The sequence below is a fragment of the Capra hircus genome, chromosome 10 (genome assembly GCF_001704415.2).
Source record: "Capra hircus breed San Clemente chromosome 10, ASM170441v1, whole genome shotgun sequence".
Lineage (NCBI taxonomy): Eukaryota > Metazoa > Chordata > Mammalia > Artiodactyla > Bovidae > Capra > Capra hircus.
This window is the reverse complement of record NC_030817.1, coordinates 45,288,840-45,310,969: the sequence shown is the minus strand read 5'-3', so window position 1 is coordinate 45,310,969 and position 22,130 is coordinate 45,288,840. Positions and strand designations below refer to the sequence as shown.

The following is a 22,130-nucleotide window of genomic DNA, read 5'->3' as shown; positions in this document are numbered from 1 at the left end:
CTGCTCTGAACATGGGTATACAAATATCTCTAAGCCAGCTTTCAGTTCTGTTGGGTATACACCAAGAAGTGAAATTACTGGATTGGGGGTTGATTTTATGTTTTTTTTTTAAGAGCTGCCGTACTGTTTTCCACAGCAGCTGTACCATTTTACATTCCCAGCAACAGTGTGCAAGGATTCCAGCTTCTTCACGTCCTCTTTAACATTAGCTATTTTCTTTTTTTTTTTTTTTTTTTTTTTAGAGTAGACATCCTAGTAGGCATGAGATAGTATCTCATTGTGATTTTCATTTGCATTTCCCTCTTTTGGAGAAAAATCCATTGCCCATTTTTAATCAGATTGGTTGTTTTTGTTGTTGTTATTGTTGAATTGTAGGGGTTCCTTATATAGTCTGGATATTAGCCCCTTGTCAGATATATGATTGGCAAATATTTTCTCCCATTCTCTGGCTTGCCTTTTCACTCTTGGCTGCATCTCAAGACATGTGGGATCAAATTGAACCCACGCCCCCTGCATTGGAAGCACGGAGTCTTTACCGCTGGGTCACCAGAGAAGTTCTTGCCTTTTCACTCTTGATTGTGTACTTTAATGCACAAATTTTTAATTTTGTGGTAGTCTAGTTTATTTTTATTTTTCTCTTGCTGCCTGTGATTTTTAGTGCAAGAGCCAAGAAATCATTGCCAAATCTAATGTCAGGAAGCTTTTCCCATTTGTTCTCTTCCAAAAGTTTTATAGTTGTAGGTTTTACATTTAGATCTTTGGTCTGTTTTGAGTTAGTTTTTATATGCAATGTAAAGTTAGAGTCTAACTTCATTCTCTACAGTTACACTTTTAAACTTCAGCTCAGTAATGCATGGACGTGCCATCTCAAAGGCTGGGAGAGGACTCTTGAGTCAGCTGCTTGCTGTAGGAAACTTGCCTTAGTTCCTCTCCCCATGGGCAGTCTTACTAATCTGTCTCATTTTTCTCCAAAGTAAGATTTTTAAGTTTTAATAAAGTAAGAGAAATTGTTAAATAATATTTACTAATTATAAGTAGTGATTAATTTATAACTTATAGCTTAGATTATTAAATCTTTTTATTATGAAAAATTTAAAATATACAGAATATAAAGAGAGTAGTAAAACAAATTCCCCAGCACAGAGCTTCATCAGATATCAGCATTTTGCATATATTGTATCTTCTCTTTTTCACTTTCATGCATTGGAGAAGGAAATGGCAACCCACTCCAGTGTTCTTGTCTGGAGAATCCCAGGGACAGAGGAGCCTGGTAGGAGGCCGTCTATGGGGCCGCACAGAGTTGGACATGACTGAAGCGACTTAGCAGCAGCAGCAGCTTCCGTCTCCCAACATTTTTTGTTTCTAGAGTATTTTAAGGCAAACCTCAGTCATTGTTATCATTTTGCTAATATTTCTATGTTTAATGTAAAGATACAAAGTTCAAATCAAATATGTATTGTGTTATAGTGTGCTTTTTCTATGTGCTTTCTAGTAGAATACTTGTATAATCAATTTATATTGTTTTAAAACCTAGGACTTAGACCAGTCTCATGGAAATAGTGAGAGACTTTATTTTTTTGAGCTCCAAAATCACTGCAGATGGTGACTGCAGCCATGAAACTAAAAGACGCTTGCTCCTTGGAGGAAAAGCTATGACCAACCTAGACAGCATATTAAAAAGCAGAGACATTACTTTGTCAACAAAGGTCCATCTAGTCAAGGCTATGGTTTTTCCTGTAGTCATGTATGAATGTGAGAGTTGGACTATAAAGAAAGCTGAGTGCCTTAGAATTGATGCTTTTGAACTGTGGTGTTGGAGAAGACTCTTGTAAATCCTTTGGACTGCAAGGAGAATCAAACCAGTGAATCCTAAAGAAAATCAGTCCTGAATATTCATTGGAAGGACTAGTGCTGAAGCTGAAACTCCAATACTTTGGCTACCTGATGCAAAGAACTGACTCACTAGAAAAGACCCTGATTCGGGGAAAGATTGAAGACATTTGTAGAAGAGGATGACAGAGGATGAGATGGTTAGATGGCATCACTGACTTGATGGACATGATTTCAGTAAGCTCCAGGAGATTGTGATGGACACGGAGGCCTGGTGTGCTTCAGTCCATGGGGTCACAGGGTTGGACACAACTGAGCAACTGAACTGAGGACCAGCAGCGTACTTTTGACATTTGAAATCACTTCACAGTTTTATAATTTTGCATATTGCTTTATGACATTTCTTTGATCATATCTGCAACTAATATGCCACTTTAGCCTCAGGAACCCAAACCTCAGTAGAAACATTGCTCTTTTAGGAAAATATGAACTGCTTTACAGCTCTCCACATTAGAGTGTGATTTCCAAGAACTCATTATTTACAGTTATCAGCTACATAGATTTCTAAACTGCTCATTTCTAATGAGAACTCACAGGAAAGATTACAAAAATTTGCTTCTCTTTTTTCACTTTCTCTTCTGATGTCTTGAATCCTGGTGCATATCATATAACGAGTTCACCCACCTGATTCATTATTCTTTCAGCCCCTTACTTTTTTTTTTTTTAATTAAACTGGAGAATTTAATAGGTTCAATAAAGTGGAAAACTTTTTGCTCTAGAAGTGCTGTGTGGAAGTTAAGAATTCAGAAACACATGACCGTTGAATTGAGAGATAATTAAGGGTCTTCCATTGTTATAGAACCCAAAGATGGACTCTGGGTAGGTCACCTCAGCAGGCTCTTTGAAGCAGGGCTGTTTCGAACTGGGGAGAAGGGATGAGGGGGTCAAATAAAAAAATAGGTAAACATTGCTCAATTATGTCTGACTCTTTTTCACCCCCCGGACGTAGCTCACCAGGCTCCTCTGTCCTTGGAATTCTTCAGGCAAGACTACTGCTGTGAGTAGCCTCTCCCTTCTCCAGGGGATCTTCCCAGCCCAGGGATCAAACCTGGGTCTCCTGCATTGCAGGCGGATTCTTTACCATTTGAGCCACCAGGGAGATATTTAATATACAAGTTAATTCCTTTAATCAGAGGAATGAGGACCTTATACAGAGTCTGAAAAGTCAAGAATGATGATCAAGAATAAAGCAAAATTGAAACAAATGAGAGCCCTAAGTGTGAAGCCCATTTTTAACACACTCTTCCATATACACCTCAGATAGTTTTGTGTCATATAATACATTTCTTCTCTTTGAGAGCCACCGTATTTTGAACATCGAGGTTAAAAATGCCTATCACAGAGTCTCCTGAAAAGATAGTTAAGAAACATTCATACATAATACGAATACTAATTCGTTACTTTCTTAAGAAAGCCCACATTCCCCACACTGATATTTCAAACTCTGAGTGTCTGCTTCACCCATGTGCCTAAAGGGGTGTGTATTTGTGGGGACACTTCCATAGAGACTTGATTATGAGCATCTAATGACTCCAGGAAGCAAGACAGTGTGGCCCCCACTTCTCTTGGCATTTCTGTGAATGATACGGGCAAGGTATAATGCTGTTTTATTTCTTTCTCTTTTTTTTCCCTCCTGTTTTAGAAGAATTTCACCTAAGTTATAATTTGAAAAAAATGGCAAAAGACTTTTTTTTTCCTAACTGGAAAAGCCTCTCACAATTTATTAATGGATTCAGTCTCTTTAAAAATGTGAAGAAAAAAACCCACTAATATAAAACGATGGCCTCTCTGAGATGGTGACATTTGCACAGAGGTTTGAATAAGAAAGCTCCTATTAGCACAGTGTAATGTGTGCTAAGTTGCTTCAGTCCTGTCTGCCTCTTTTCGACCCCATGGACAGTAGCCCACCAGGCTCCTCTGTCCGTGCAATTCTCCAGGCAAGAATACGGGAGTGGGTTGCCATGCCCTCCTCCAGGGGATCTTCCAGACTCCGGGATCAAACCTGTGTCTCCTGTGGCTCCTGCATTGCAAGTGGATTCTTTACCACTGAGCCCTAGCTCAGTATAATGTGACGTGAAGTGAAGTGAAGTCACTCAGTCATGTCTGACTCTTTGCGACCCCATGGACTATAGCCTGACAGGCTCCTCTGTCCATGGGATTTTCCAGGCATGAGTACTGGAGTGGGTTGCCATGCCCTCCTCCAGGGGATCTTCCCGACCCAGGGATTGAACCCGGGTCTCCCACATTGTAGGCAGACGCTTTACCATCTCAGCTGCCAGGGAAGCCCCAGTATAATGTAGACAGGTCGAATCCTGACTGCACCATTTAACTAGACATGTCATCTTGGCTACCTTACCTCACCCAACCTCAGTTCAGCCTAAAAGATTTGCTGTAGTGTTTTCAAAAGAATAACATTCAGAGCAGACAAATAGGTTTGATTGTTGTTTATAGGTATGACTTAAGAAATTTAATTATTTAACATTACCATAATGTTAAAAAAAAGGAGTGGGGTGGATCTAACAGTCTTTATTCTTGTCTTCTCTGTTAAAGTTCCAGGACTTTTTCTACCAAAAGTGTTTTGTTGTTTTTGTTTTAAAAGTAGTCCACTCACTTCACCTGTATAGTTAGTATCCATGGACAAGAATACTTAATAAATGTAAAAAAAAAAAATGAATAAAGATTATGCTAATTTATGTTTTCCTTGTTATTTCATTTCAAAAGCATTGATCAGTACAACCCAGGGTAAGATTTTCTAAAAGGAGACTTTGTTATGTGAGAATTCAGTATCTCATGATCTCATCAGAGGTTTCATGGAGAGATCAACTGACTTCTTTTAAACCAGCTTCTTAACTCATGTGACGGAAAACTTGACCTCTCCAGAGTGCCCTTAATTCCAGTAGTGATTGTGAATCTACTTTACTTTGTTCAAATCCAATACCCAAAACGTTTTTTGACATTGAAATGATTCATCATCTTAACAATCCTTTTTCACATAACAAATGCATATTTTACTCTCTTTTAAAGATTAGTGTTCTATCATTTACAGATCATTAGTAGAGGGGAAGTAATTTAAAGTATTGGGAGCTTCTGTGTCCACTGAAGACTGATTAGAAATGAAGATAATTTTTAGTGACAGATACCTAAGTATGAGAGTTCTGTAATTATTCAACTCAGTCTCTTTGCTTATTATGCTCACTCAAAAGAACAGTTTATTCAATTTTAAAAAGACCATATTGAATCAGGAAATAAGGAGATTCCTGCAGTTTTTTATTTTGTCTACAAAATTGTTTTATTACTTTAGAAATATAAAAATACAGTGTATATTCTATGGCATCTCAGGTAATGATCACTTAGAAATATTTACATCTGCAAAAGCCTGTGCAAAGTGAACAAGTGGTCAGGGTTAAAGTTCATCTCCTGCCCTGTCTTTTTCTGGTAGTAAAAAGAATTTAAAAGGTACAGTGTTTTCCCCCTAAATATCTACTTCCTCCCTTCCTGGCTATTGGAATAGTTTACATTCTTATTTTTTCAAGGGGTGTGTGTGTGTATGTGTGTGTGTGTGTGTGTGTGTCTTCTGTTGTAGCTACCCAGCTAGCCAGGGCCTCTTGTGTTCCAATTCTTTGCGTCTAATTCAGCTAAACTTTTGAGAAAAATGTCATGTGTAAAAGCAAGGCACAGCTATAAAGTGTTCAACTTTCAGAGTACTTTTGATTCTTCTTGTATAGTCACATTTGTTCATTTAGTGAATGAAACTAATCAACTTATTTTTCCTTAAAATGGAGCTTCAAAGGCCACTGCCTTCTACCTGACCCAGAGCTCAAAATCCCCATGTTTACTAACAAATCTTTGAGGAGGGATAAAGAAAGTGGTTTCTCTAGTGCTGACTGATTTCTTAGGGAGACTTTCAGAGCTCTGGTGTGGTTTACTCATTTAGTCATGTCCTGCTCTCTGCAATCCCATGGACTGTGGCCCTCTAGGCTCTTCTGTGCATGGGATTTTCCAGGTAAGAATACTGGAATGGATAGTCATTTCCCTCTCCATGGCAACTTCCCGACCCAGGGATCGAACCTGGGTCTCCTGCATTGAGGGCAGACTCTTACCAACTGAGCCACCAGGGAAGCCCCTCCAGAGATCTAGCTACCGTAAATGCTTGGGAGACATCTGCTTGCAGCTGCTCTAAGAAAGGATTAGCACCACCAGCAGCAAGGCTTTTGGTCAGAACTACTCATTTTTGTAGTGTGATATTAGCCATATAGACCTGACTGGTTTTTTTTTTTTAATTTATTTATTTTAATTGGAGGCTAATTACTTTACAAAGACCTGTTTTTCCAAATTACTGTAATGATAAAAGTTGAAGAACCATAGTTAGGGCTTTGATAAAGATGTGGACACAAACCTAAACTAAGGAAAGTTCATCTAGTTTAGGAGTGGACCTTCAAATCCTTGCCATTGTGTCTTTTAAGGTCATTTGCTCAATTAAAATGTGTACAGGACCTAGGATACTGGGGAGAGGGGTCAGATGTTTTTCTAAATTATGGGATGGGAGTGGGTGGGGAAGGAATGCTCAGTGCTGGGAAGGATGTTTCAGGAGTGTCTAGGTGTGTCCTGACTGCTAAAGGCCTAATATACAAAGTTTTTTTTATTGCTAAGTCTGTACTAACCACCCAGATGTCACTTTTTCCTTCTATGACTGAGACTTCTGCCAGAGCATTGCCATCATCAGCAGATCATAAATGAATTCACAGTGCTTGCCATACCCACAGTTCCTTCTGAGGGCAACTGTCCTCCCCTGCTAGGACTCCTGCTGAGGAAACACATGACCCAGCCTCTCTGGCCGAGTGACTGGACCAGAGGAGGACCTGACCCAAGGATAGCTCACTCATAGGCCAACTAAGCTCGTGTGATGTTGCTTGATCTCAAAAATTCAGTCGAAATAGAGACAGTAGTATTTAACCAAGCCCTTCAGATATTCTGCTTTGGGAATCACAACTGAGATAAAAAAGATAAACTAGAGAAGAATGATATAGACATATGGGCTAAAATGACCCCATTAACAGTGGTGCGTAAGAAAGACCACAAATCCCTACCACTGAGCTTCCTGAGGCTGCCTTGGAATCAGCACTGTGTATCACTGTCAGTTTTGGCCTCTATGAGGCTCAGCCCTTCTCTAGGTCCTTATCCTTTTGTTTTTCCATGTATTCTTAGTACTCTGTGCTCTTCCTGTTCTTCACTTGAATGAGTTTAAGTGAGTCTCAGCTTCTTGTAACCTCCAGAGCCCAATTATAGGCCCTTAGGTACACAGAGGAATAAAAACAGGTAGGTGGTCCAGGGGTGTCAGGGGTCAGAGTCACAGTTCAGGGCCAGGTATTAGGAACCTGGCCTCAGGCTCCCAGCTTTGAGCTGCTTTAACTTCTATGCTAATGGACTTGTCATATTTTATTTTGTTTTGTTTTTAACAGATTTTATGTTTTAGAGCACTTTTAGATTCACGGCAATATTGAGCAGAAAGGACAGAGAGTTCCAATATACCTACCCCTCCCGACCCCACCACACACACACATATACAGCCCCCTTTTTAAAAAATGCACTGTGGACAGAAAATCAGTGTTATAGATATCAAAAGGTTCAATTTCACCTTGTTGAGTTGTTTTCGATGTTTATGTTGAAAGATTTTTAGAATTTATGACCAGTTTTACAGTATCTGCCACCCTTATTAAACTCAGTGCTTCTGTTTTCTTATCGAAAATCTGTTCTGACCCAGAGTTCCTATATTTCTCAATATGGAATTCTTAGAGTATAGAATGTATTAACATCCTCTTCTCCCAGCTCTGGATGTTCTCTTGCCTCTTCAACAGCAACAAATAATTCAAGCCCACTCAAAAAACAATCATCAGGGATATGAATTCTATTCCTTCCCAGTTCGGGGTTTCCTCTGTGTGAGGCCTTGAGGAAACACAGGTACTGTTACAGACATTTGATTTATTTATATGGGCTGTTCCTAGGCCAGTGGGAGAAAAAAAGACATGGTTGCTATATCCAAGAAGCTCTCAAGCTCACAGATCCTAAGCGTACCCTTCTCACGTTTTTACATATGATCTCAGCCTATGTCTTCTGTACAGACTCCACCCCAGCTCTTCCCTCTCTTGTGGTCATAATATCAACACTGCCCAGCCACTTCCTGTTTCTTATGCCTGCATCTCCAAGGACCATGCTGAGTGAACCACATTCTTGCTGACTGCCTCATTTTCTTATAATTGTACTGATGCATTATCTTCTGTTTCTGCTAACAATATGGATATACAAAATTTGCCCAAACATATATAACCATGTAACGATACCTTTTCCTTGATGAAAGCTCCAGCCAGTTCTTTCTTCAACCAGTAGTCATTGAATATTTACTATATGCCAGGTGTGAGCTCTGGGTATCTCCCTGGTTTCTTCTCATTTCCTGTTGTTCTGCAAACATATTTCATTATGTTTTACATCTTCATGCTTTCACTCATGTTGTTTCTGTCTGCAACACACTTCCCCCAGTTGCCTCGCTAATACCTTTTCATCTTTCTAGCCCCAATTCAGGTGTCCCCTCCTTCAGGAAGCCAGTGCCCACAGTGGGTGATGTTTGCCTTCACTGGGCTCCCATGACCCCTTGTACATACCTGCACCACCACCATTACCACATCAGGGTAACCATATCTGTGTCCATCTCATCAGCAGACCCTTGAGGGAAAGGCCAATATCTTACTGCTTTTTGTTTCTACAGTTCTTAGAACAGTGCATGGAATAGAATATACACATGATAAACATTAGTGGAACCAAACCATATCAATCATGGAGTAAAGCCAAACAGAAAATCTTGTAGAATCACTGGGTAGTCCATGGTTACATTCAACTTTTTTTTTGTCTTTATTGAATTTGTTACAATATTGCTTCTGTTTTATGTTTTGGTTTTTTTTTTTTTTTTTTTTCCGGCCATGAGGCATGTGGGATCCCAGCTCCCCAACCAGGGGTTGAACCCACACTTCCTACATTGGTAGGTGAAGTCTCAACCACTGGACCACCAGGGAAGTCCCCTCAACATTATTTATTATTGCTTGAGACCATTTGCCCAAATCTTCAGCAAAGACAACCCTGGCATTCATTCTAGCAATATTGTCAAGCATGAGTAACATGCACACCACATTGGTTTTTACTGTACAAGAGCTGGCTAGGATTTGGGCAGTAGGGATTAATGCTCTTGAATCCAGCACTGGTCTCAGCCTCCAAAGGCCATTAGTAGACATGGTTATGAAGACTCTTAATAGATGATGAATGTGTGCAGTATGGTCCATTGCACAAACACCATGGCTCTTGCAGACCCTCTGGTAGCCCCAAGTGGAGGACTATAAGGCAACCCAAGCATAAGCCCAGCTGCCAGTGCAGATGCTATATCCCTGGACCTAGATCTGAGCCTGGTGTAGAGTTGGTGTTCAGTAAATACTTGTTGAATAAATAAGTACTTTGGGATAAATGGATTTAGTTATATATACCTGTGAAGGGAGCTATGATTTTTCACTTTGTAGCTCTGTAGATTTTGCTGGAGGCACAGCTTAGGGTTAAAGTTAAGAGGAAATGATGCGAAGAAAAAAGTTTTCTTATGGGACTTCTTATTCCACAGTTTTCAATAATTGTTTACTAGGGGAAAAGACTATAGGAAACCAAGTTGTGCAATAATGAAAGAATTTAGTTGAGTCTTGATTTTTCTTTCCTCTTGCCATCTGTGCTGCTGTACCATTTCTTATAGATCTGTTCGCTCTGACTCAGAGAGGGGGTTGAGGGGAGGGAGGCAGACAGAAGCAGAGGAAGCCAGAAAAGGACTTATGACATTCTGGCGCTGGATTGAGCCAGCTTTGCAGTTGAAATGAATTGCCCTTGGAACTTTACATTTCTTTGTGAATGAGATGTTTGCCCAAATCAGCTTTAACCTCTCTTCTGATTCTGAAATTTCACACTCTGTGTCATTTGAGAGAGTTAGGGGTTTTCCTAAATTCTGCAGATGTTTCCTGGGTGGATTAAAAGCTGAATATAAATAGATCAAATTGTGGATGATGTAGTGGAGGTTCTTTGAGTTTTAGCTAAAGACTTTGTAGCTGTTTAACAGTGAAGTTTCCATGGTGATTAGCATTTAGTTCTTATTCTCATTTGCTGTACAAAATCAAAGGAATCAATTTCTTTCCTGTCATAATCCCTATTAGTTATTATTAGAGCCAACACTGCAATTGATATGAAAGGACAGACCTCATTTACATATATAACGAATTTGAACAAAGTGGGTAACCTTCTTTTTAAGACTAATTTTTTTTTAGAGCAGGTTAGAGTTCATAGTAAAATTGAGTGAAAGGTACAGAAATTTCTCATATACTCTTACACAAGCATAGCCTCCTCCATTATCAACATCCCCTACTAGGGTGGTATATTATAGCGGAAGAACCTACATTGATACTTTATAATAACCCAAAGTTCACAGCTTACATTATAGTTCATTCTTAGTGTTGTACATTCTTTGGATTTATATAAATAAATAATCACATGTAGCTATCATTATGGTATCATACAGAATTTTTGTTTTTATTTTTTTCCTTGAAAGTGAAAGTGAAGTCGCTCAGTCCTATCCAGCTCTTTGCGACCCTGGGGACTCTAGCCCACCAGGCTCCTCCGTCCATGGGATTCTCCAGGCAAGAATACTGAAGTGGGTTGCCATTTCCTTCTCCAGGGGATCTTCCCAACCCAGGGATTGAACCCAGGTCTCCCACATTGCAGGCAGACACTTTAACCTCTAAGCCACCAGGGAAGCCTGTCTTTCTTTTTTTTTTTTTTTCCCTTAAACTTCCCTAAATATCTTCTGTACTGTGTCTGTTCATCTCTTCCCATCTCCACCCCTGGCAACCTTTGATCTTGTTATTGTTTTCCTATAGTTTTGCCTTTTCCAGAATGCCATTTAGTTGGAATCATATAGTGTGTAGTTTTAAGATTCCTCCCTGTCTTTTCATGGCTTGATAGTCCTTTCTTTTTAGTGCTGAATAATATTCCATTATCTAGAGATACACTAGTTTATTTACCCATTCACCTACTGAAGGACATCTTAGTTACTTTCAGATTTTAGCAATTATGAGTACAGCTGCAATAAACAGCTGTGTGTATTTTTTTTTTAATATTTATTTGGCTCTGCTAGGTGTTAGTTGCAACACACGGGATCTTCCATCTCCATTGTGGCATGTTGGATCTTTAGTCAGCATGTAAAGTCTTAGTTGCAGTATGTAAGATCTAGTTCCCTGACTAGGGATTGAACCCAGGCCCACTGCATTGGGAATGTGGAGTCTTAACCACTGGACCACCAGGGGGCTCCCTGTGTATAGGTTTTCATGTGGACATAACTTTTCAATTCCTTTGGGTAAATGCCATGGACCACCAGACTTTATTCTAAAGTTGCTCTACCATTTTGATTCCCACCAGCAATGAATGAGAGTTCCTGTGGCTCCACATCCTTGCTAACATTTGGTGCTGTCAAGTGTTCCAAATTTTGACCATTCCAGTAAGTGTGTAGTGGTATCTAGTGCCTGCATGCTCAGTTGCTCAGCTGTGTCTAATGCTTTGCAACCTCATGGACTGTACCACAACAGACTCCTCTGTTCATGGGATTCTCCAGGCAGGAATACTGGAGTGGGTTGCCATTTCCTCCTGCAGGGGATCTGCCTATCTAGGGATCAAACAGTCTCCTGCATTAGCAGGCAGATTCTTTATCACTGAGCCACCTGGGAAGCCCAGTGGTATCTCACTGATAGCTTAATTTGCATTTCTGCCTTGATGCACGATGTGGAACATCATTTCATATGCTCATTTGCCATTTTATATCTTCTATAGTGGGGTGTCTGTTAAGGCCCATTTTTACAGTTTGCTTTTTCTTATTGTTGTGTTTTAAGAGTTCTTCGCATATTTTGGATATTAGTCTTTTATCAGATATATCTTTATGCAAATATTTTTCTCCAGTCTATGATCTGTGTTTTCATTCTCTTGACATTGTCTTTCACAGTGCAGAAGTTTTAATTTTAATGAAATTTATTAGTTATTTTTTTCATGGATCACATGTTCGTTGTATCACCATACCCAGGGTCATCTAGGTTTTTTTCTGTGTTATCTTCCAGGAGTTTTGTAGTTTGATATTTTACATTTTAGGTCTATGATCTGTTTGAATTTATTTTTGTGAAAAGTGTAAGATCTGTATGGGTTTCCTAGGTGACTCAGTGGTAAAGAATCCACCTGCCAATGCAGGAGATGCAGGAGACAGAGGAAGAAAATGGCAACCCACTCCCCTGTTCTTGCCTGGGAAATCCCATGGACAGAGGAGCCCGGCAGCTACAGTTCGTGGGGTCACAAAGAGTCGAATCCAGCTGAGCACGCATGCACACAAGATCTGTGTGGATTCATTTTTTGAGTTTGGATGTTCAGTTATTCCAGCACCATTTATCGAAGACTATTTTTTCTCCGTTGTGTTGTCTTTGTTCCTTTGCCAAAGGTTAGCTGACTACGTTTATGTGGATGTATTTCTAACCTCTCTATTCTGTTCCATTGATCCATTTGTCTTTTATTTCACCAGTTCTGGTCTCCTTTCCCCAGAGAGGTCTCACAGAGGGTGTCACTGATTCATGACTGGGCAAAAGGATGAATGTTCTGATGACACAGACTTTAAGTGTTGTTCACAAGAGTGTAGACCATGAATGAAAACCTGTTGACTGTCAAGCCATTATTTTATAGGATATACGAAAGTGTATTAAACAAAAGTAGAATCATAAAGTGATGCCATTTTGCACTTGGCCTTTTCCAGTCAGCAGTATCTTTCCACATCAGTACATGCAGACCTATCTTACTGTTTTTTTAGTATTCCACTATATAGATATACCATAAATTATTAATTATATATTATACTGTAACTTCTATGTATTTCTGTAATTATATTAACCTTTATATTAATACAGGTACATATTAGCCTTTATATCATTGTATTGTTTCTAAATAATCACTTTTACAAACAGTGCTACAGAACATTTTTGGAAATAATTATTTGTATTTTCTAGTATTTCATGACAAAAATTCCTAAAGTCTTTCTGAATCAAGGATGTATATATTTTTAAAGCTTTTGGTTATAAAACTAATACTTATCAAAAAATGCAAAATATAGAAATACATAAAATACAAATCAGATGTCTACCTGCATCCCAGTTTGATATGCATCCCTGAAATATGCATTTCATATTGTAAAAGAAATTACCCGATTGCTATCTAAAAAGGTTGTACCTACTTATATCACACAGTATATGAAAATGCTTATTGTCCACTTTCTTCCCAACCTATGTTATTATCTACTCTAAGTCTTTTCAAATCCAGTACACATCATTTTAAATTGTGCTTTCAATTTGCATTTCTTTAACTACTGGTGAATTGGACACCTTGTGTTTAATTTTTTTAAATGATGCTCCTGTGAGTTGCCTGTTTTCTTTTGCCTAATTTGCTATAGGGTTATCTTTTTCTTATTAATTTGTAAGAGCTCTTTATACAATAAGGGAATTAGTTTGCTACAAAATTTTGAGGAGCCGATTTTTTTTTTTTTACTTTGTGATGTATTTTGCCACCCAGAAGTTTTACATTTTTCTTAAACATCTTTTGAGCCAGCCTTTTTTTTTTTTGTCCAAATATAAATCCTAGGACAACTTTTTCTGCTGCTCTTCTCAGCTAAAATTTAGTTAAAAAGACATCCCCCCCCCACGCCTTTTTTTAGAGAGGTGAATAGAATAGGAAAATGCCTGGAGCCCAGGGATTGTCGGTGCTTTCATTCAGAGGCAGGCCAGCAGGGTTCTTTTCCTTAGGTGACTCAACCAATCTGCAAGGTGTCTTGCTCAGTTGCCCTCTCAGAGCTGGCTTATTCAAGTGTCCCTCCCTTTATCCCTGCTGTTGAACTCACTCCCCAGGTTCTTGTTTTCAGGGTTAAGAATCTCTCCTCTAGCTCCCAACATTCACAAGGCAATACCAACTGAACTGCCCTTCCAGCCCCTGCCCTTTGGCAAAAGTGACTCTCTCTCCAATGCAAACCCCATTTGCCTAATATGAATGGCATTCTGGAAGCAATTGTGTATATTAAATAAATTCTGTCTACATTCAGAATGTGAGGGACAGTAGTATACACACAACTTGGGGCAAGAACAACTAATCACAAGCAGAAGTTGTACAAGATGTGCTCTTGACTGTTTACAGAACTGCCTATTTAGGCTGTTAGAAATATCTGGTCACTCATTACCCAGTTTTTAAAAAAGCCTTCGATGAATCCCTGTCTTCTGCAGTACAAAGACCAAACAACATGGAATGTGAGGTCTTCCATATCCTCGTCCTGACCTATTTCTTCTGCCATGTAAATATATGCTAACCATCTTATCCAAATGTTTATCAGTTTTTTGCCAGGAATTGTTCTAGGCTCTAGAATTTGTGGTTGTCCCTGCTTTTACATGGCTTTCAGATTAGCTGGGGAGACAGACAATCCCAAGTAAACAAATTGATTTATAGGGTGGCCAGGGAGGAACTTTCCGAAAAGGAGACATCTAAAGTGAGACCTGAAGAACGGGAAGGAACCAGCTGTAACAAGAGTTGGGAGGTCGAGAGAAAGATGCTCTCGGCAGAGGGCACAGCAACAGCCTTGAAGTTAGAAAGAGTTGGAGTGTTCTAGGAATAAAAGAAGGCAGGCATAATCAGACTTCAGACAAAGGGAGAAGACCACAGTGAGGTGATGTTAAATCCAAGGGCAGGGGCCAAGTTGCACAGTGCATTGTAGACTATAGTAAAGGAGTTCAGATTAAGCCAAATGAGGTGCTTAAATCTGGGGTTGGGATGAAATAAGGGTGATGACAACATAATGTAAAGGTCTTTAAACTTTAGCTCATTTATCTGTTAACAACTCTCTGATGTGAGTATTATTAGTAACTAGTTTTATGGATGAGGTCCCTCAAGAAGGAAGTTGGGTAATTTACTCAGTCTTCCAATACAGTTGAAGTATTGAGTCACTGGATCTGTCTGACTCCAAAGCCCATGTGCTTAACCTTGACTCTAAATTCTCATTTGTTTAATTGCTTTGTTTTGTGAGAAAATTAAAATTCAGAGATTAAAAATAAGCAAGAATGAGGCACTGTTCAAAAAAATCACACCCTTCAATCTGAAAGGATCAAAAAATGAACTTTTTATCTGGCAGAAGCTCAGAAAGCTAGGAAACATAAGAAGAGGGCATCATAGACTTATTCACTGTGTACATGAGAACTCAGGGGCATCTTTTGAAGCTTCAAAGAAGTAATTATAGGTCAAATAAAAGAAAGTACTTTTTATACAGTGGGGAGTAAATAGAAGGAGCTGATTATCCCAGATACAGATTGAAAATAAAATAAATTTAGAGTAGCTTTTATGAAGGCTGTAGAATGAGTTAGTAAAACAGAACCTCTTTTGTATGAAGCATGACAAAAATTGTAACAGAAGCTTAAATGACTAAAAATATTTGGAAAAATGAGTAAGGGAAAACTAATTCTATGTACAATAATGAAAAAGGAAAACAATTTTAGGTGTGATAATTCTGCAGCATTTAAAATTTTTAGTTTTTTATGTATTGAGAAGAAATACATAAACTCATAAAATTTTGTTAACAGTAGGAAGCCACTGTAAAGGGATAGAAAGAAAGACTGTCTTCCTCAGTCATCACAGACAATAAAATTCTTATTTCCAGGGAAATCCATTTTGTTAGACCAGAAGGGTGTGGTCACATCAGTTCCAGGATCCCAACTTGACATCTGAGGAAAAAGCTGAGGCCCCAGTTCTTTTAGAACCTTTGCTTGCTTGAGCTGCATTTGTCTTTCAAAATGTTTTCCCAGCCACATGCAGTTGAAGTTAACTCTTGCTTAAAAACAAATGTCCTTTATTTCATAAATTAGGAGATTTTTCAACCTGAAATTGAGCAACAGTGGGACTTGAGCTTTCTCTTATCCCCATTGTCCTGTCAGTTCCTGTCAGTCCTACTGAGAATCCCCAGCCCCTCGATGCAGATGCTCTTGCCCATTCAGTGCTACCCTTTAGTCCCTTACAGCTGTCACAGTTGAGGGGAGAAGAGTGTACACTCAGTCTCTCTAGAAGCCTGGGGACTGTCGAGTCAGGGCTTCATAACCTCAGTGTCTAATGATTTCTGCTTCTTGGTTTTCTAGTAACTGTCTCACCACAGTCAGGTTGCAAGCATGGCCAGAAGCTTCGTGGGTCCAGCACCGCTTCTGTGGTTCTCCTCTTCCTTCAGGATATCTGTGGGCGCACCTGCCTCCTTGGTATGCATCACACACCTAGTTGAGCCCTCAGCATATCAAGTGAACACTGCAACATTATATCAATAGCCTAGTCTGCCGTATATGCAATTTAAAATGTTAATGCTGCAAAGTCAAATTGTGAATTTTGTTCAGACAGTTTTTTAGGGGAATTCTACCACTAAAAAAAAGTCTACCCAAGCTTTGGAAAAAGGGATAGTTAGCACATAAGATATAAATATGGATATGTTCTTGTAACATAGAGACTCTTCATGTTTTATGCATGTTCTGTTCATTATCTTTAAAGTAATCTCCTGTTGAGAAATGCTGGGCATTTCATTTGGGCAAGCCAGGCTTGTATTTTTAAGTGTGTGTGACAGGATTATTGTTTCCACTCATGTTTGTACTGGTAGCTAATGAAATTATTTTGATTCTCTTCTGTGACTTCTACCATGATTGGTTTTCTGTTTTAGTATACCATTTCTTCAGATTTCAAATCCATGAAAGTTCTGTGGTTCTTAACAACTCATCATTCATTCATTTTTTATTTATTCATTCATTCAACTGATCTCTCCTGAACATCTACTTTGCTAAACACTGGGCCAGGTGTGAGGATGATGCCAATGGATATATCATAGATATTGTCCCCAAGGAGGTCACAATCTAGTTAAAGAGACAAACCTATGGGGAAATAATTACAATTAAGTTTAAGATGCCTATGAGACATTTAAATAGAGATCTTAGGAAGTTATATGAGTCTGGGTCTGGAGTTCAACAGAAAGGTCTGGGCCAGAGATCAAAATTTGGGGAAAATTGGTATTCAAACTCACAAGGGTAGATACGATGCAGTGTAAAATCAAAAATAACAATAGTAATATCTAATCATAATAATAGTATTAATGAGGATAGCTAATATTAATTTAATCCTCATAGTAACTCTTTATCATAGGCATTATTATTACTCTTTTTGTAGATAAGGCTCAGAGAAGCCTCAGTGTTAGTAAACCACAAAACCCAGTCCAGTCCTACAGCCTGCCTCTTAATCCTGCACTAGAAGAGAGAAAAGACTTCTCTGGTGGCCCCGATTGTAAAGAATCTGCCTGCAATGCAAGAGACTTTGGTTCAATCCCTGGGTTGGGAAGATTTCCTGGAGAAGGCAATAGCAACCCACTCCAGTATTCTTGCCTGGAGAACTCCATGGACGGAGGAGTCTGGAAGGCTACAGTCCATGGGGTCACAAAGAGCCAGACATGACTGAGCGACCTTCACTTTCAGAAGAGAGAAAAGACTCAGCTCAGAGGTCCAGGCAATTCCTGCATTTAGAGGTTGGACGGCAGAGGCAGACTTGTGAAAGGAGTGATGTGATGGGTAGGAGGGAACCATGAGAATAGGGAGTCTCAGAAGCCAGACTTCCAGGTAGGTTGCCAAGGCCAGCAGTCAAATGCTGCTGAAAGGTGGGCGCTTCTAGGACACAGGCATGAACTGGGTGATGAGGATAGGGAAAACATTTGCCAGGCTTGGAGTTTAATGTGAGTAAAGAGACAGGTATGGAGGAACCAGATGTTGTTAGAGGGTTGGTTAAACACAAGCAGGAATGGTGAAAGATGAGACCGAAGACGTTGTCAGAGGCCGGATCATGAAGGACCTGCAATACCCCAAGGTAGCTCTGGACCATTGATCTCTGCCAGAAGTGTGCATCCCCAAAGCTGGGGGCAAACAAAAGTGAGCTGTTATAAATAAGAGGGAACTATATATCTATGTTATCCCATATAATGTCTGTTTTGTCAGATTCCTTCAAAATTTAGCATGTTGAATGTTGATCATTTTCAATTTATAGACATATTGAGTCATTGTGTTGTGCACCAGGAGCTGTCTTAGTATTGCAGGTCAATTATACTTTAAAAATATACAGACTCATGGAAAAAGAGATCAGATTTGTAGTTACCAGAGGTGGGAGATTGAGAAATCAGGAATTGGGTGAGGGTACAAACTTCCAGTTATAAGGTAAATAAATACTAGGGATGTAACGCACAGCATGATTAACATAATCATGTTAATAACATAACAAATAATATAATTAACACCACTGTGTGTTATAAATGAAAGTTGTTAAGAGTATAAATCCTAAGGGTTCTCATCACAAGGAAAAATATATTAAAATTTTTTCTTTAATTTTGTATCTATATGAGATGATGGGTATTCACTAAACTTGAGATGTGCTAATCATTTCATAGTATATATAAGCCAAATCATGATGATGTACACCTTAAACTTATACAGTGCTGCATGTCAACTCAGAGAAGGCAATGGCACCCCACTCCAGTACTCTTGCCTGGAAAATCCCATGGACGGAGGAGCCTAGTGGGCTGCAGTCAATGGGGTCACTGAGGGTCAGACATGACTGAGTGACTTCACTTTCACTTTTCACTTTCATGCATTGGAGAAGGAAATGGCATCCCACTCAGTGTTCTTGCCTGGAGAATCCCAGGGACGGGGAAGCCTGGCTGGCTGCTGTCTATGGGGTCACACAGAGTCAGACACGACTGAAGTGACTTAGCATCAATAGCAGCAACATGTCAACTACATCTCAAAAAAACCTGGAAGAAAAAAATTTACCATGTTGAGACATTTTAATTTCAGATTTAAAAATTACCCATGACTTCTTTCAGCACCAAATCATTTATCAGACTGGTAGATGTTCTGTGTGGAAGGAAGACATCTATATACAAAGGTACATAATTAGCATGACTGTTTTTATACTTCTTTCTATATTGGGAGCAAGTGTTGAAAGCGGTAGGAAAGTGTGATTTGTTTTGCTTAATTGGGCAACCTTGATCACAATCAGGGGAAAGTGATTCATTGAGTTTCTGTCCTTCATTGTACATCCTGAGCAGTTTTGAAGTCAGAGATTGTCCTGGGTTTGAATTCTGCCTCTGTCATTTATTAGCTAAGTGACTTTGGGGTCAGTTACTTAACCTTTCTCAAGCTGTTTGTTGAATGAGAGACTTCTTTAATTATAATAATTATAAAGCATATTGCAAGAATTAAGTAAAGGATATGAATTAGGAATTTTCTTTATCTTAATCGAACAAAAAGCCTTACAGTGAAGATGATCAATAGGATTCCTTTCTTTGTTTTTGATTCTGTCTTGCCTTTGATTATTTTGCCTATTTAGAATTTTGTAATTTATCCTTAAATACCTGTAGCTAATTGTCGATAGAAATAGTAATTTTTTCTAGATGTGGATTTGAAGACTGTGCTTATAAAGTGAGACCTAGTTCCTAAAATAATCTTTACAGGAATAGTAAAGAACTGTAGTATCTAAAAATATTCATTCTGAAGCTCTACCATATCATATAGAATTCTAGAGAAGATTATTTAATTTTTGCTACTTGATGGTGACAAAATATATTCATTAATTTTCAAGGTTCTTGTTTTCTTCATGAAATTAAAATAATTTCATTGCCTGCTGGAAGCTGACTTCACAGTACATGCAGGGTAACTTTAAGAGTTACAAAAAAATTAAAAATCTTAAATTAACCCTGTCATTTTGTCATTTATAGAAGTAAATGAACTGGAATCATTCATTTATTAAAATCTCAGCTCTTGGCAGATTTTTTTTTTTTTTTTTTTTTTTTTTTGCTATTATTCCCTGAACTCATTTCTTGGCAGAGCTTCATTCTATGGTCACAACCAATTGGAATACTGAGGATGGATGCCTGGCTGACCACTGTGGCTTTGACAGATTGTCTTACATGAGACATCCTTAAGTCTCATCTGATGAAATGGACCAGTGTAATAGCACTTTTCATTACAACACAAAGGGGATCAATTTTGGAGTGGGGGAGGGAAGTTTCTTTCTGAAATCTATTTTAATTAGAGAGAAGAGAGGTAGAGTGGAAAGAATGTTTGGCTTATAGAGTAGACATGGATTTGGATTCAAGCTCTAACACTTTTAAGGTTTAAGCCTTGATGCAAGCATACCTTGGAGATGCTGTGAGTTTGGTTCTGGGCCACTGCAATAAAGTGAGTATCACAATAAAATGAGTCACAATAATGTTCTGGTTTCCCAGTGCATAATACAAGTTATGTTTACACTATGCTGTAGTCTATTAAGTGTTCATAGCATTATGTCTAAAAAAAAACAATGTATATACCTTAATTAAAAATTACTTTATTGCTTCCCTGGTGGTTCAGTGTTAAAGAGCCTGCCAATGCAGGAGATGCATTTTCAATCCATGGGTCAGGAACATCCCCTGGAGAAAGAAAGGGTAACCCACTCCAGTATTTTTGCCTGGAGAATCCCATTGACAGAGGAACCTGGTGGGCTACAGTCCATGGGGTTGCAAAAGAGTCAGGCACAACTTAGTGACAAAAAAAAGAAAAACAAAAAAGAACAAAAAAACCACAAAAGCTAATCATCATCTTTGCCTTCAGCAAGTTGTAATCTTTTTTTTGGTGGAGGGTCTTGCCTCCACGTTGATCTTTGCTTACTGATCAGGGTAATGTGGCTATGGCAATTTCATTAAATAAGACAACAATGAAATTTGCTGCATTAATTGACTTGCCCTTTCATAAACTATTTCTCTGTATCATGCACTACTGTTTGATAGCACTTTACCCACAAGAAATTCTTTCAAAATGGGAGTCAATCCTCTCAAACCCTGCTGTTTTGTTAACCAAGTTTAAATCCTTTGTTGTCATTTCAACCATCTTCACCAGGAGTAGATTCCCTCTCCAAAAAATACTTTCTTTGCACCTCCACAAGAAGCAACTCCTCATTTAGGTTTTATTGTGAGATTGCCCTAATTCAGTCACATCTTTAGGCTCCACTTCTAATGCTTGCTATTTCTATCACATCTGCAGTTATTTCCTCCACTAAAATCTTAAACTCCTCAAAGTCATCCTTGAGGGTCGGAATCAACTTCTTCCAAACTCCTGTTAATGTTGGTATTTGACCTCTTCCCATGAATCACGATTAATGGCATCTAGAATGGTGACCAGAGAAGGTGATGGCACCCTACTCCAGTGCTCTTGCCTGGAGAATCCCATGGACGGGGGAGCATGGTGGGCCTCAGTCCATGGGGTCGCTAAGAGTCGGACACGACTGAGTGACTTCACTTTCGCTTTTCACTTCCATGCATTGGAGAAGGAAATGGCAACCCACTCCAGTGTTCTTGCCTGGAGAATCCCAGGGACGGGGGAGCCTGGTGGGCTGCAGTCCATGGGGTCGCTAAGAGTTGGACACGACTGAAGCGACTCAGCAGCAGCAGCAGCAGCAAAATGGTGACTCCTTTCCAGAATGGTTCAATTACTTTGCCCAGTTCCATTAGAGGAATCACTGTCTATAGCAGTGAAAAGTGTTTCCTAAAGAATTTTTTTAAAGTATTTCTTAAAGAAAAGACTTGAAAGTCAGAATGACTCCTGATCTGTGAGCTGCAGAATGAATGCTCTGTTAACAGACATGAAAACCACATTAATCTTGTTTTATATCTCCATCAGAGCCCTTGAGTGGTCGGGTGCATTGTCAATGAACAGTAATGTTTTGAAAGGAATCTTTTTTTCCTTTGAGCAATTGGTCTCAACAGTGGGGTTAAAACATTCAGTAAACCATGTTGTCAACAGATGTGCTGTCATCCAAGCTTTGTTGTTCCATTTATACAGCACAAGCAGAGTAGTTTTAGCATAATTTTTAAGGGCCCTTAGGATTTGGGGTATAGTATATGAGCATTGCCTTCAGTTTCAAACTACCAGCTCCATTGGCCTCTAACAGGAGAGTCAGCCTGTCCTCTGAAGCTGTGAAACCAGGCATTAACTTCTCTCCAGCTATGAGAGTCCTAGAGGGCATCTTCTTCCAAAATAAGGCTGTTTTGTCTACACTGAAAATCT

The 22,130-nt window shown here is 39.1% G+C and overlaps 1 protein-coding gene across 10 annotated transcripts in view; it reads left to right on the top strand.

Annotated features, from left to right (window-relative positions):
• MYO5A (myosin VA) overlaps window positions 1–22,130 on the top strand; it is a 197,222-nt gene that overhangs the window by 38,962 nt on the left and 136,130 nt on the right. For 7 of the 10 annotated variants that reach the window (XM_018054217.1, XM_018054214.1, XM_018054210.1 and 4 more), the window contains exon 1: window positions 16,161–16,265. The exons of the other annotated variants lie outside the window; for them this stretch is intronic. In XM_018054217.1, the coding sequence (XP_017909706.1) occupies window positions 16,182–16,265 (84 nt within the window). In that variant the 5' untranslated portion in view covers window positions 16,161–16,181. Of the gene's footprint in view, window positions 1–16,160; window positions 16,266–22,130 lie in introns of those variants that run through there. 10 annotated transcript variants of the gene reach the window in all.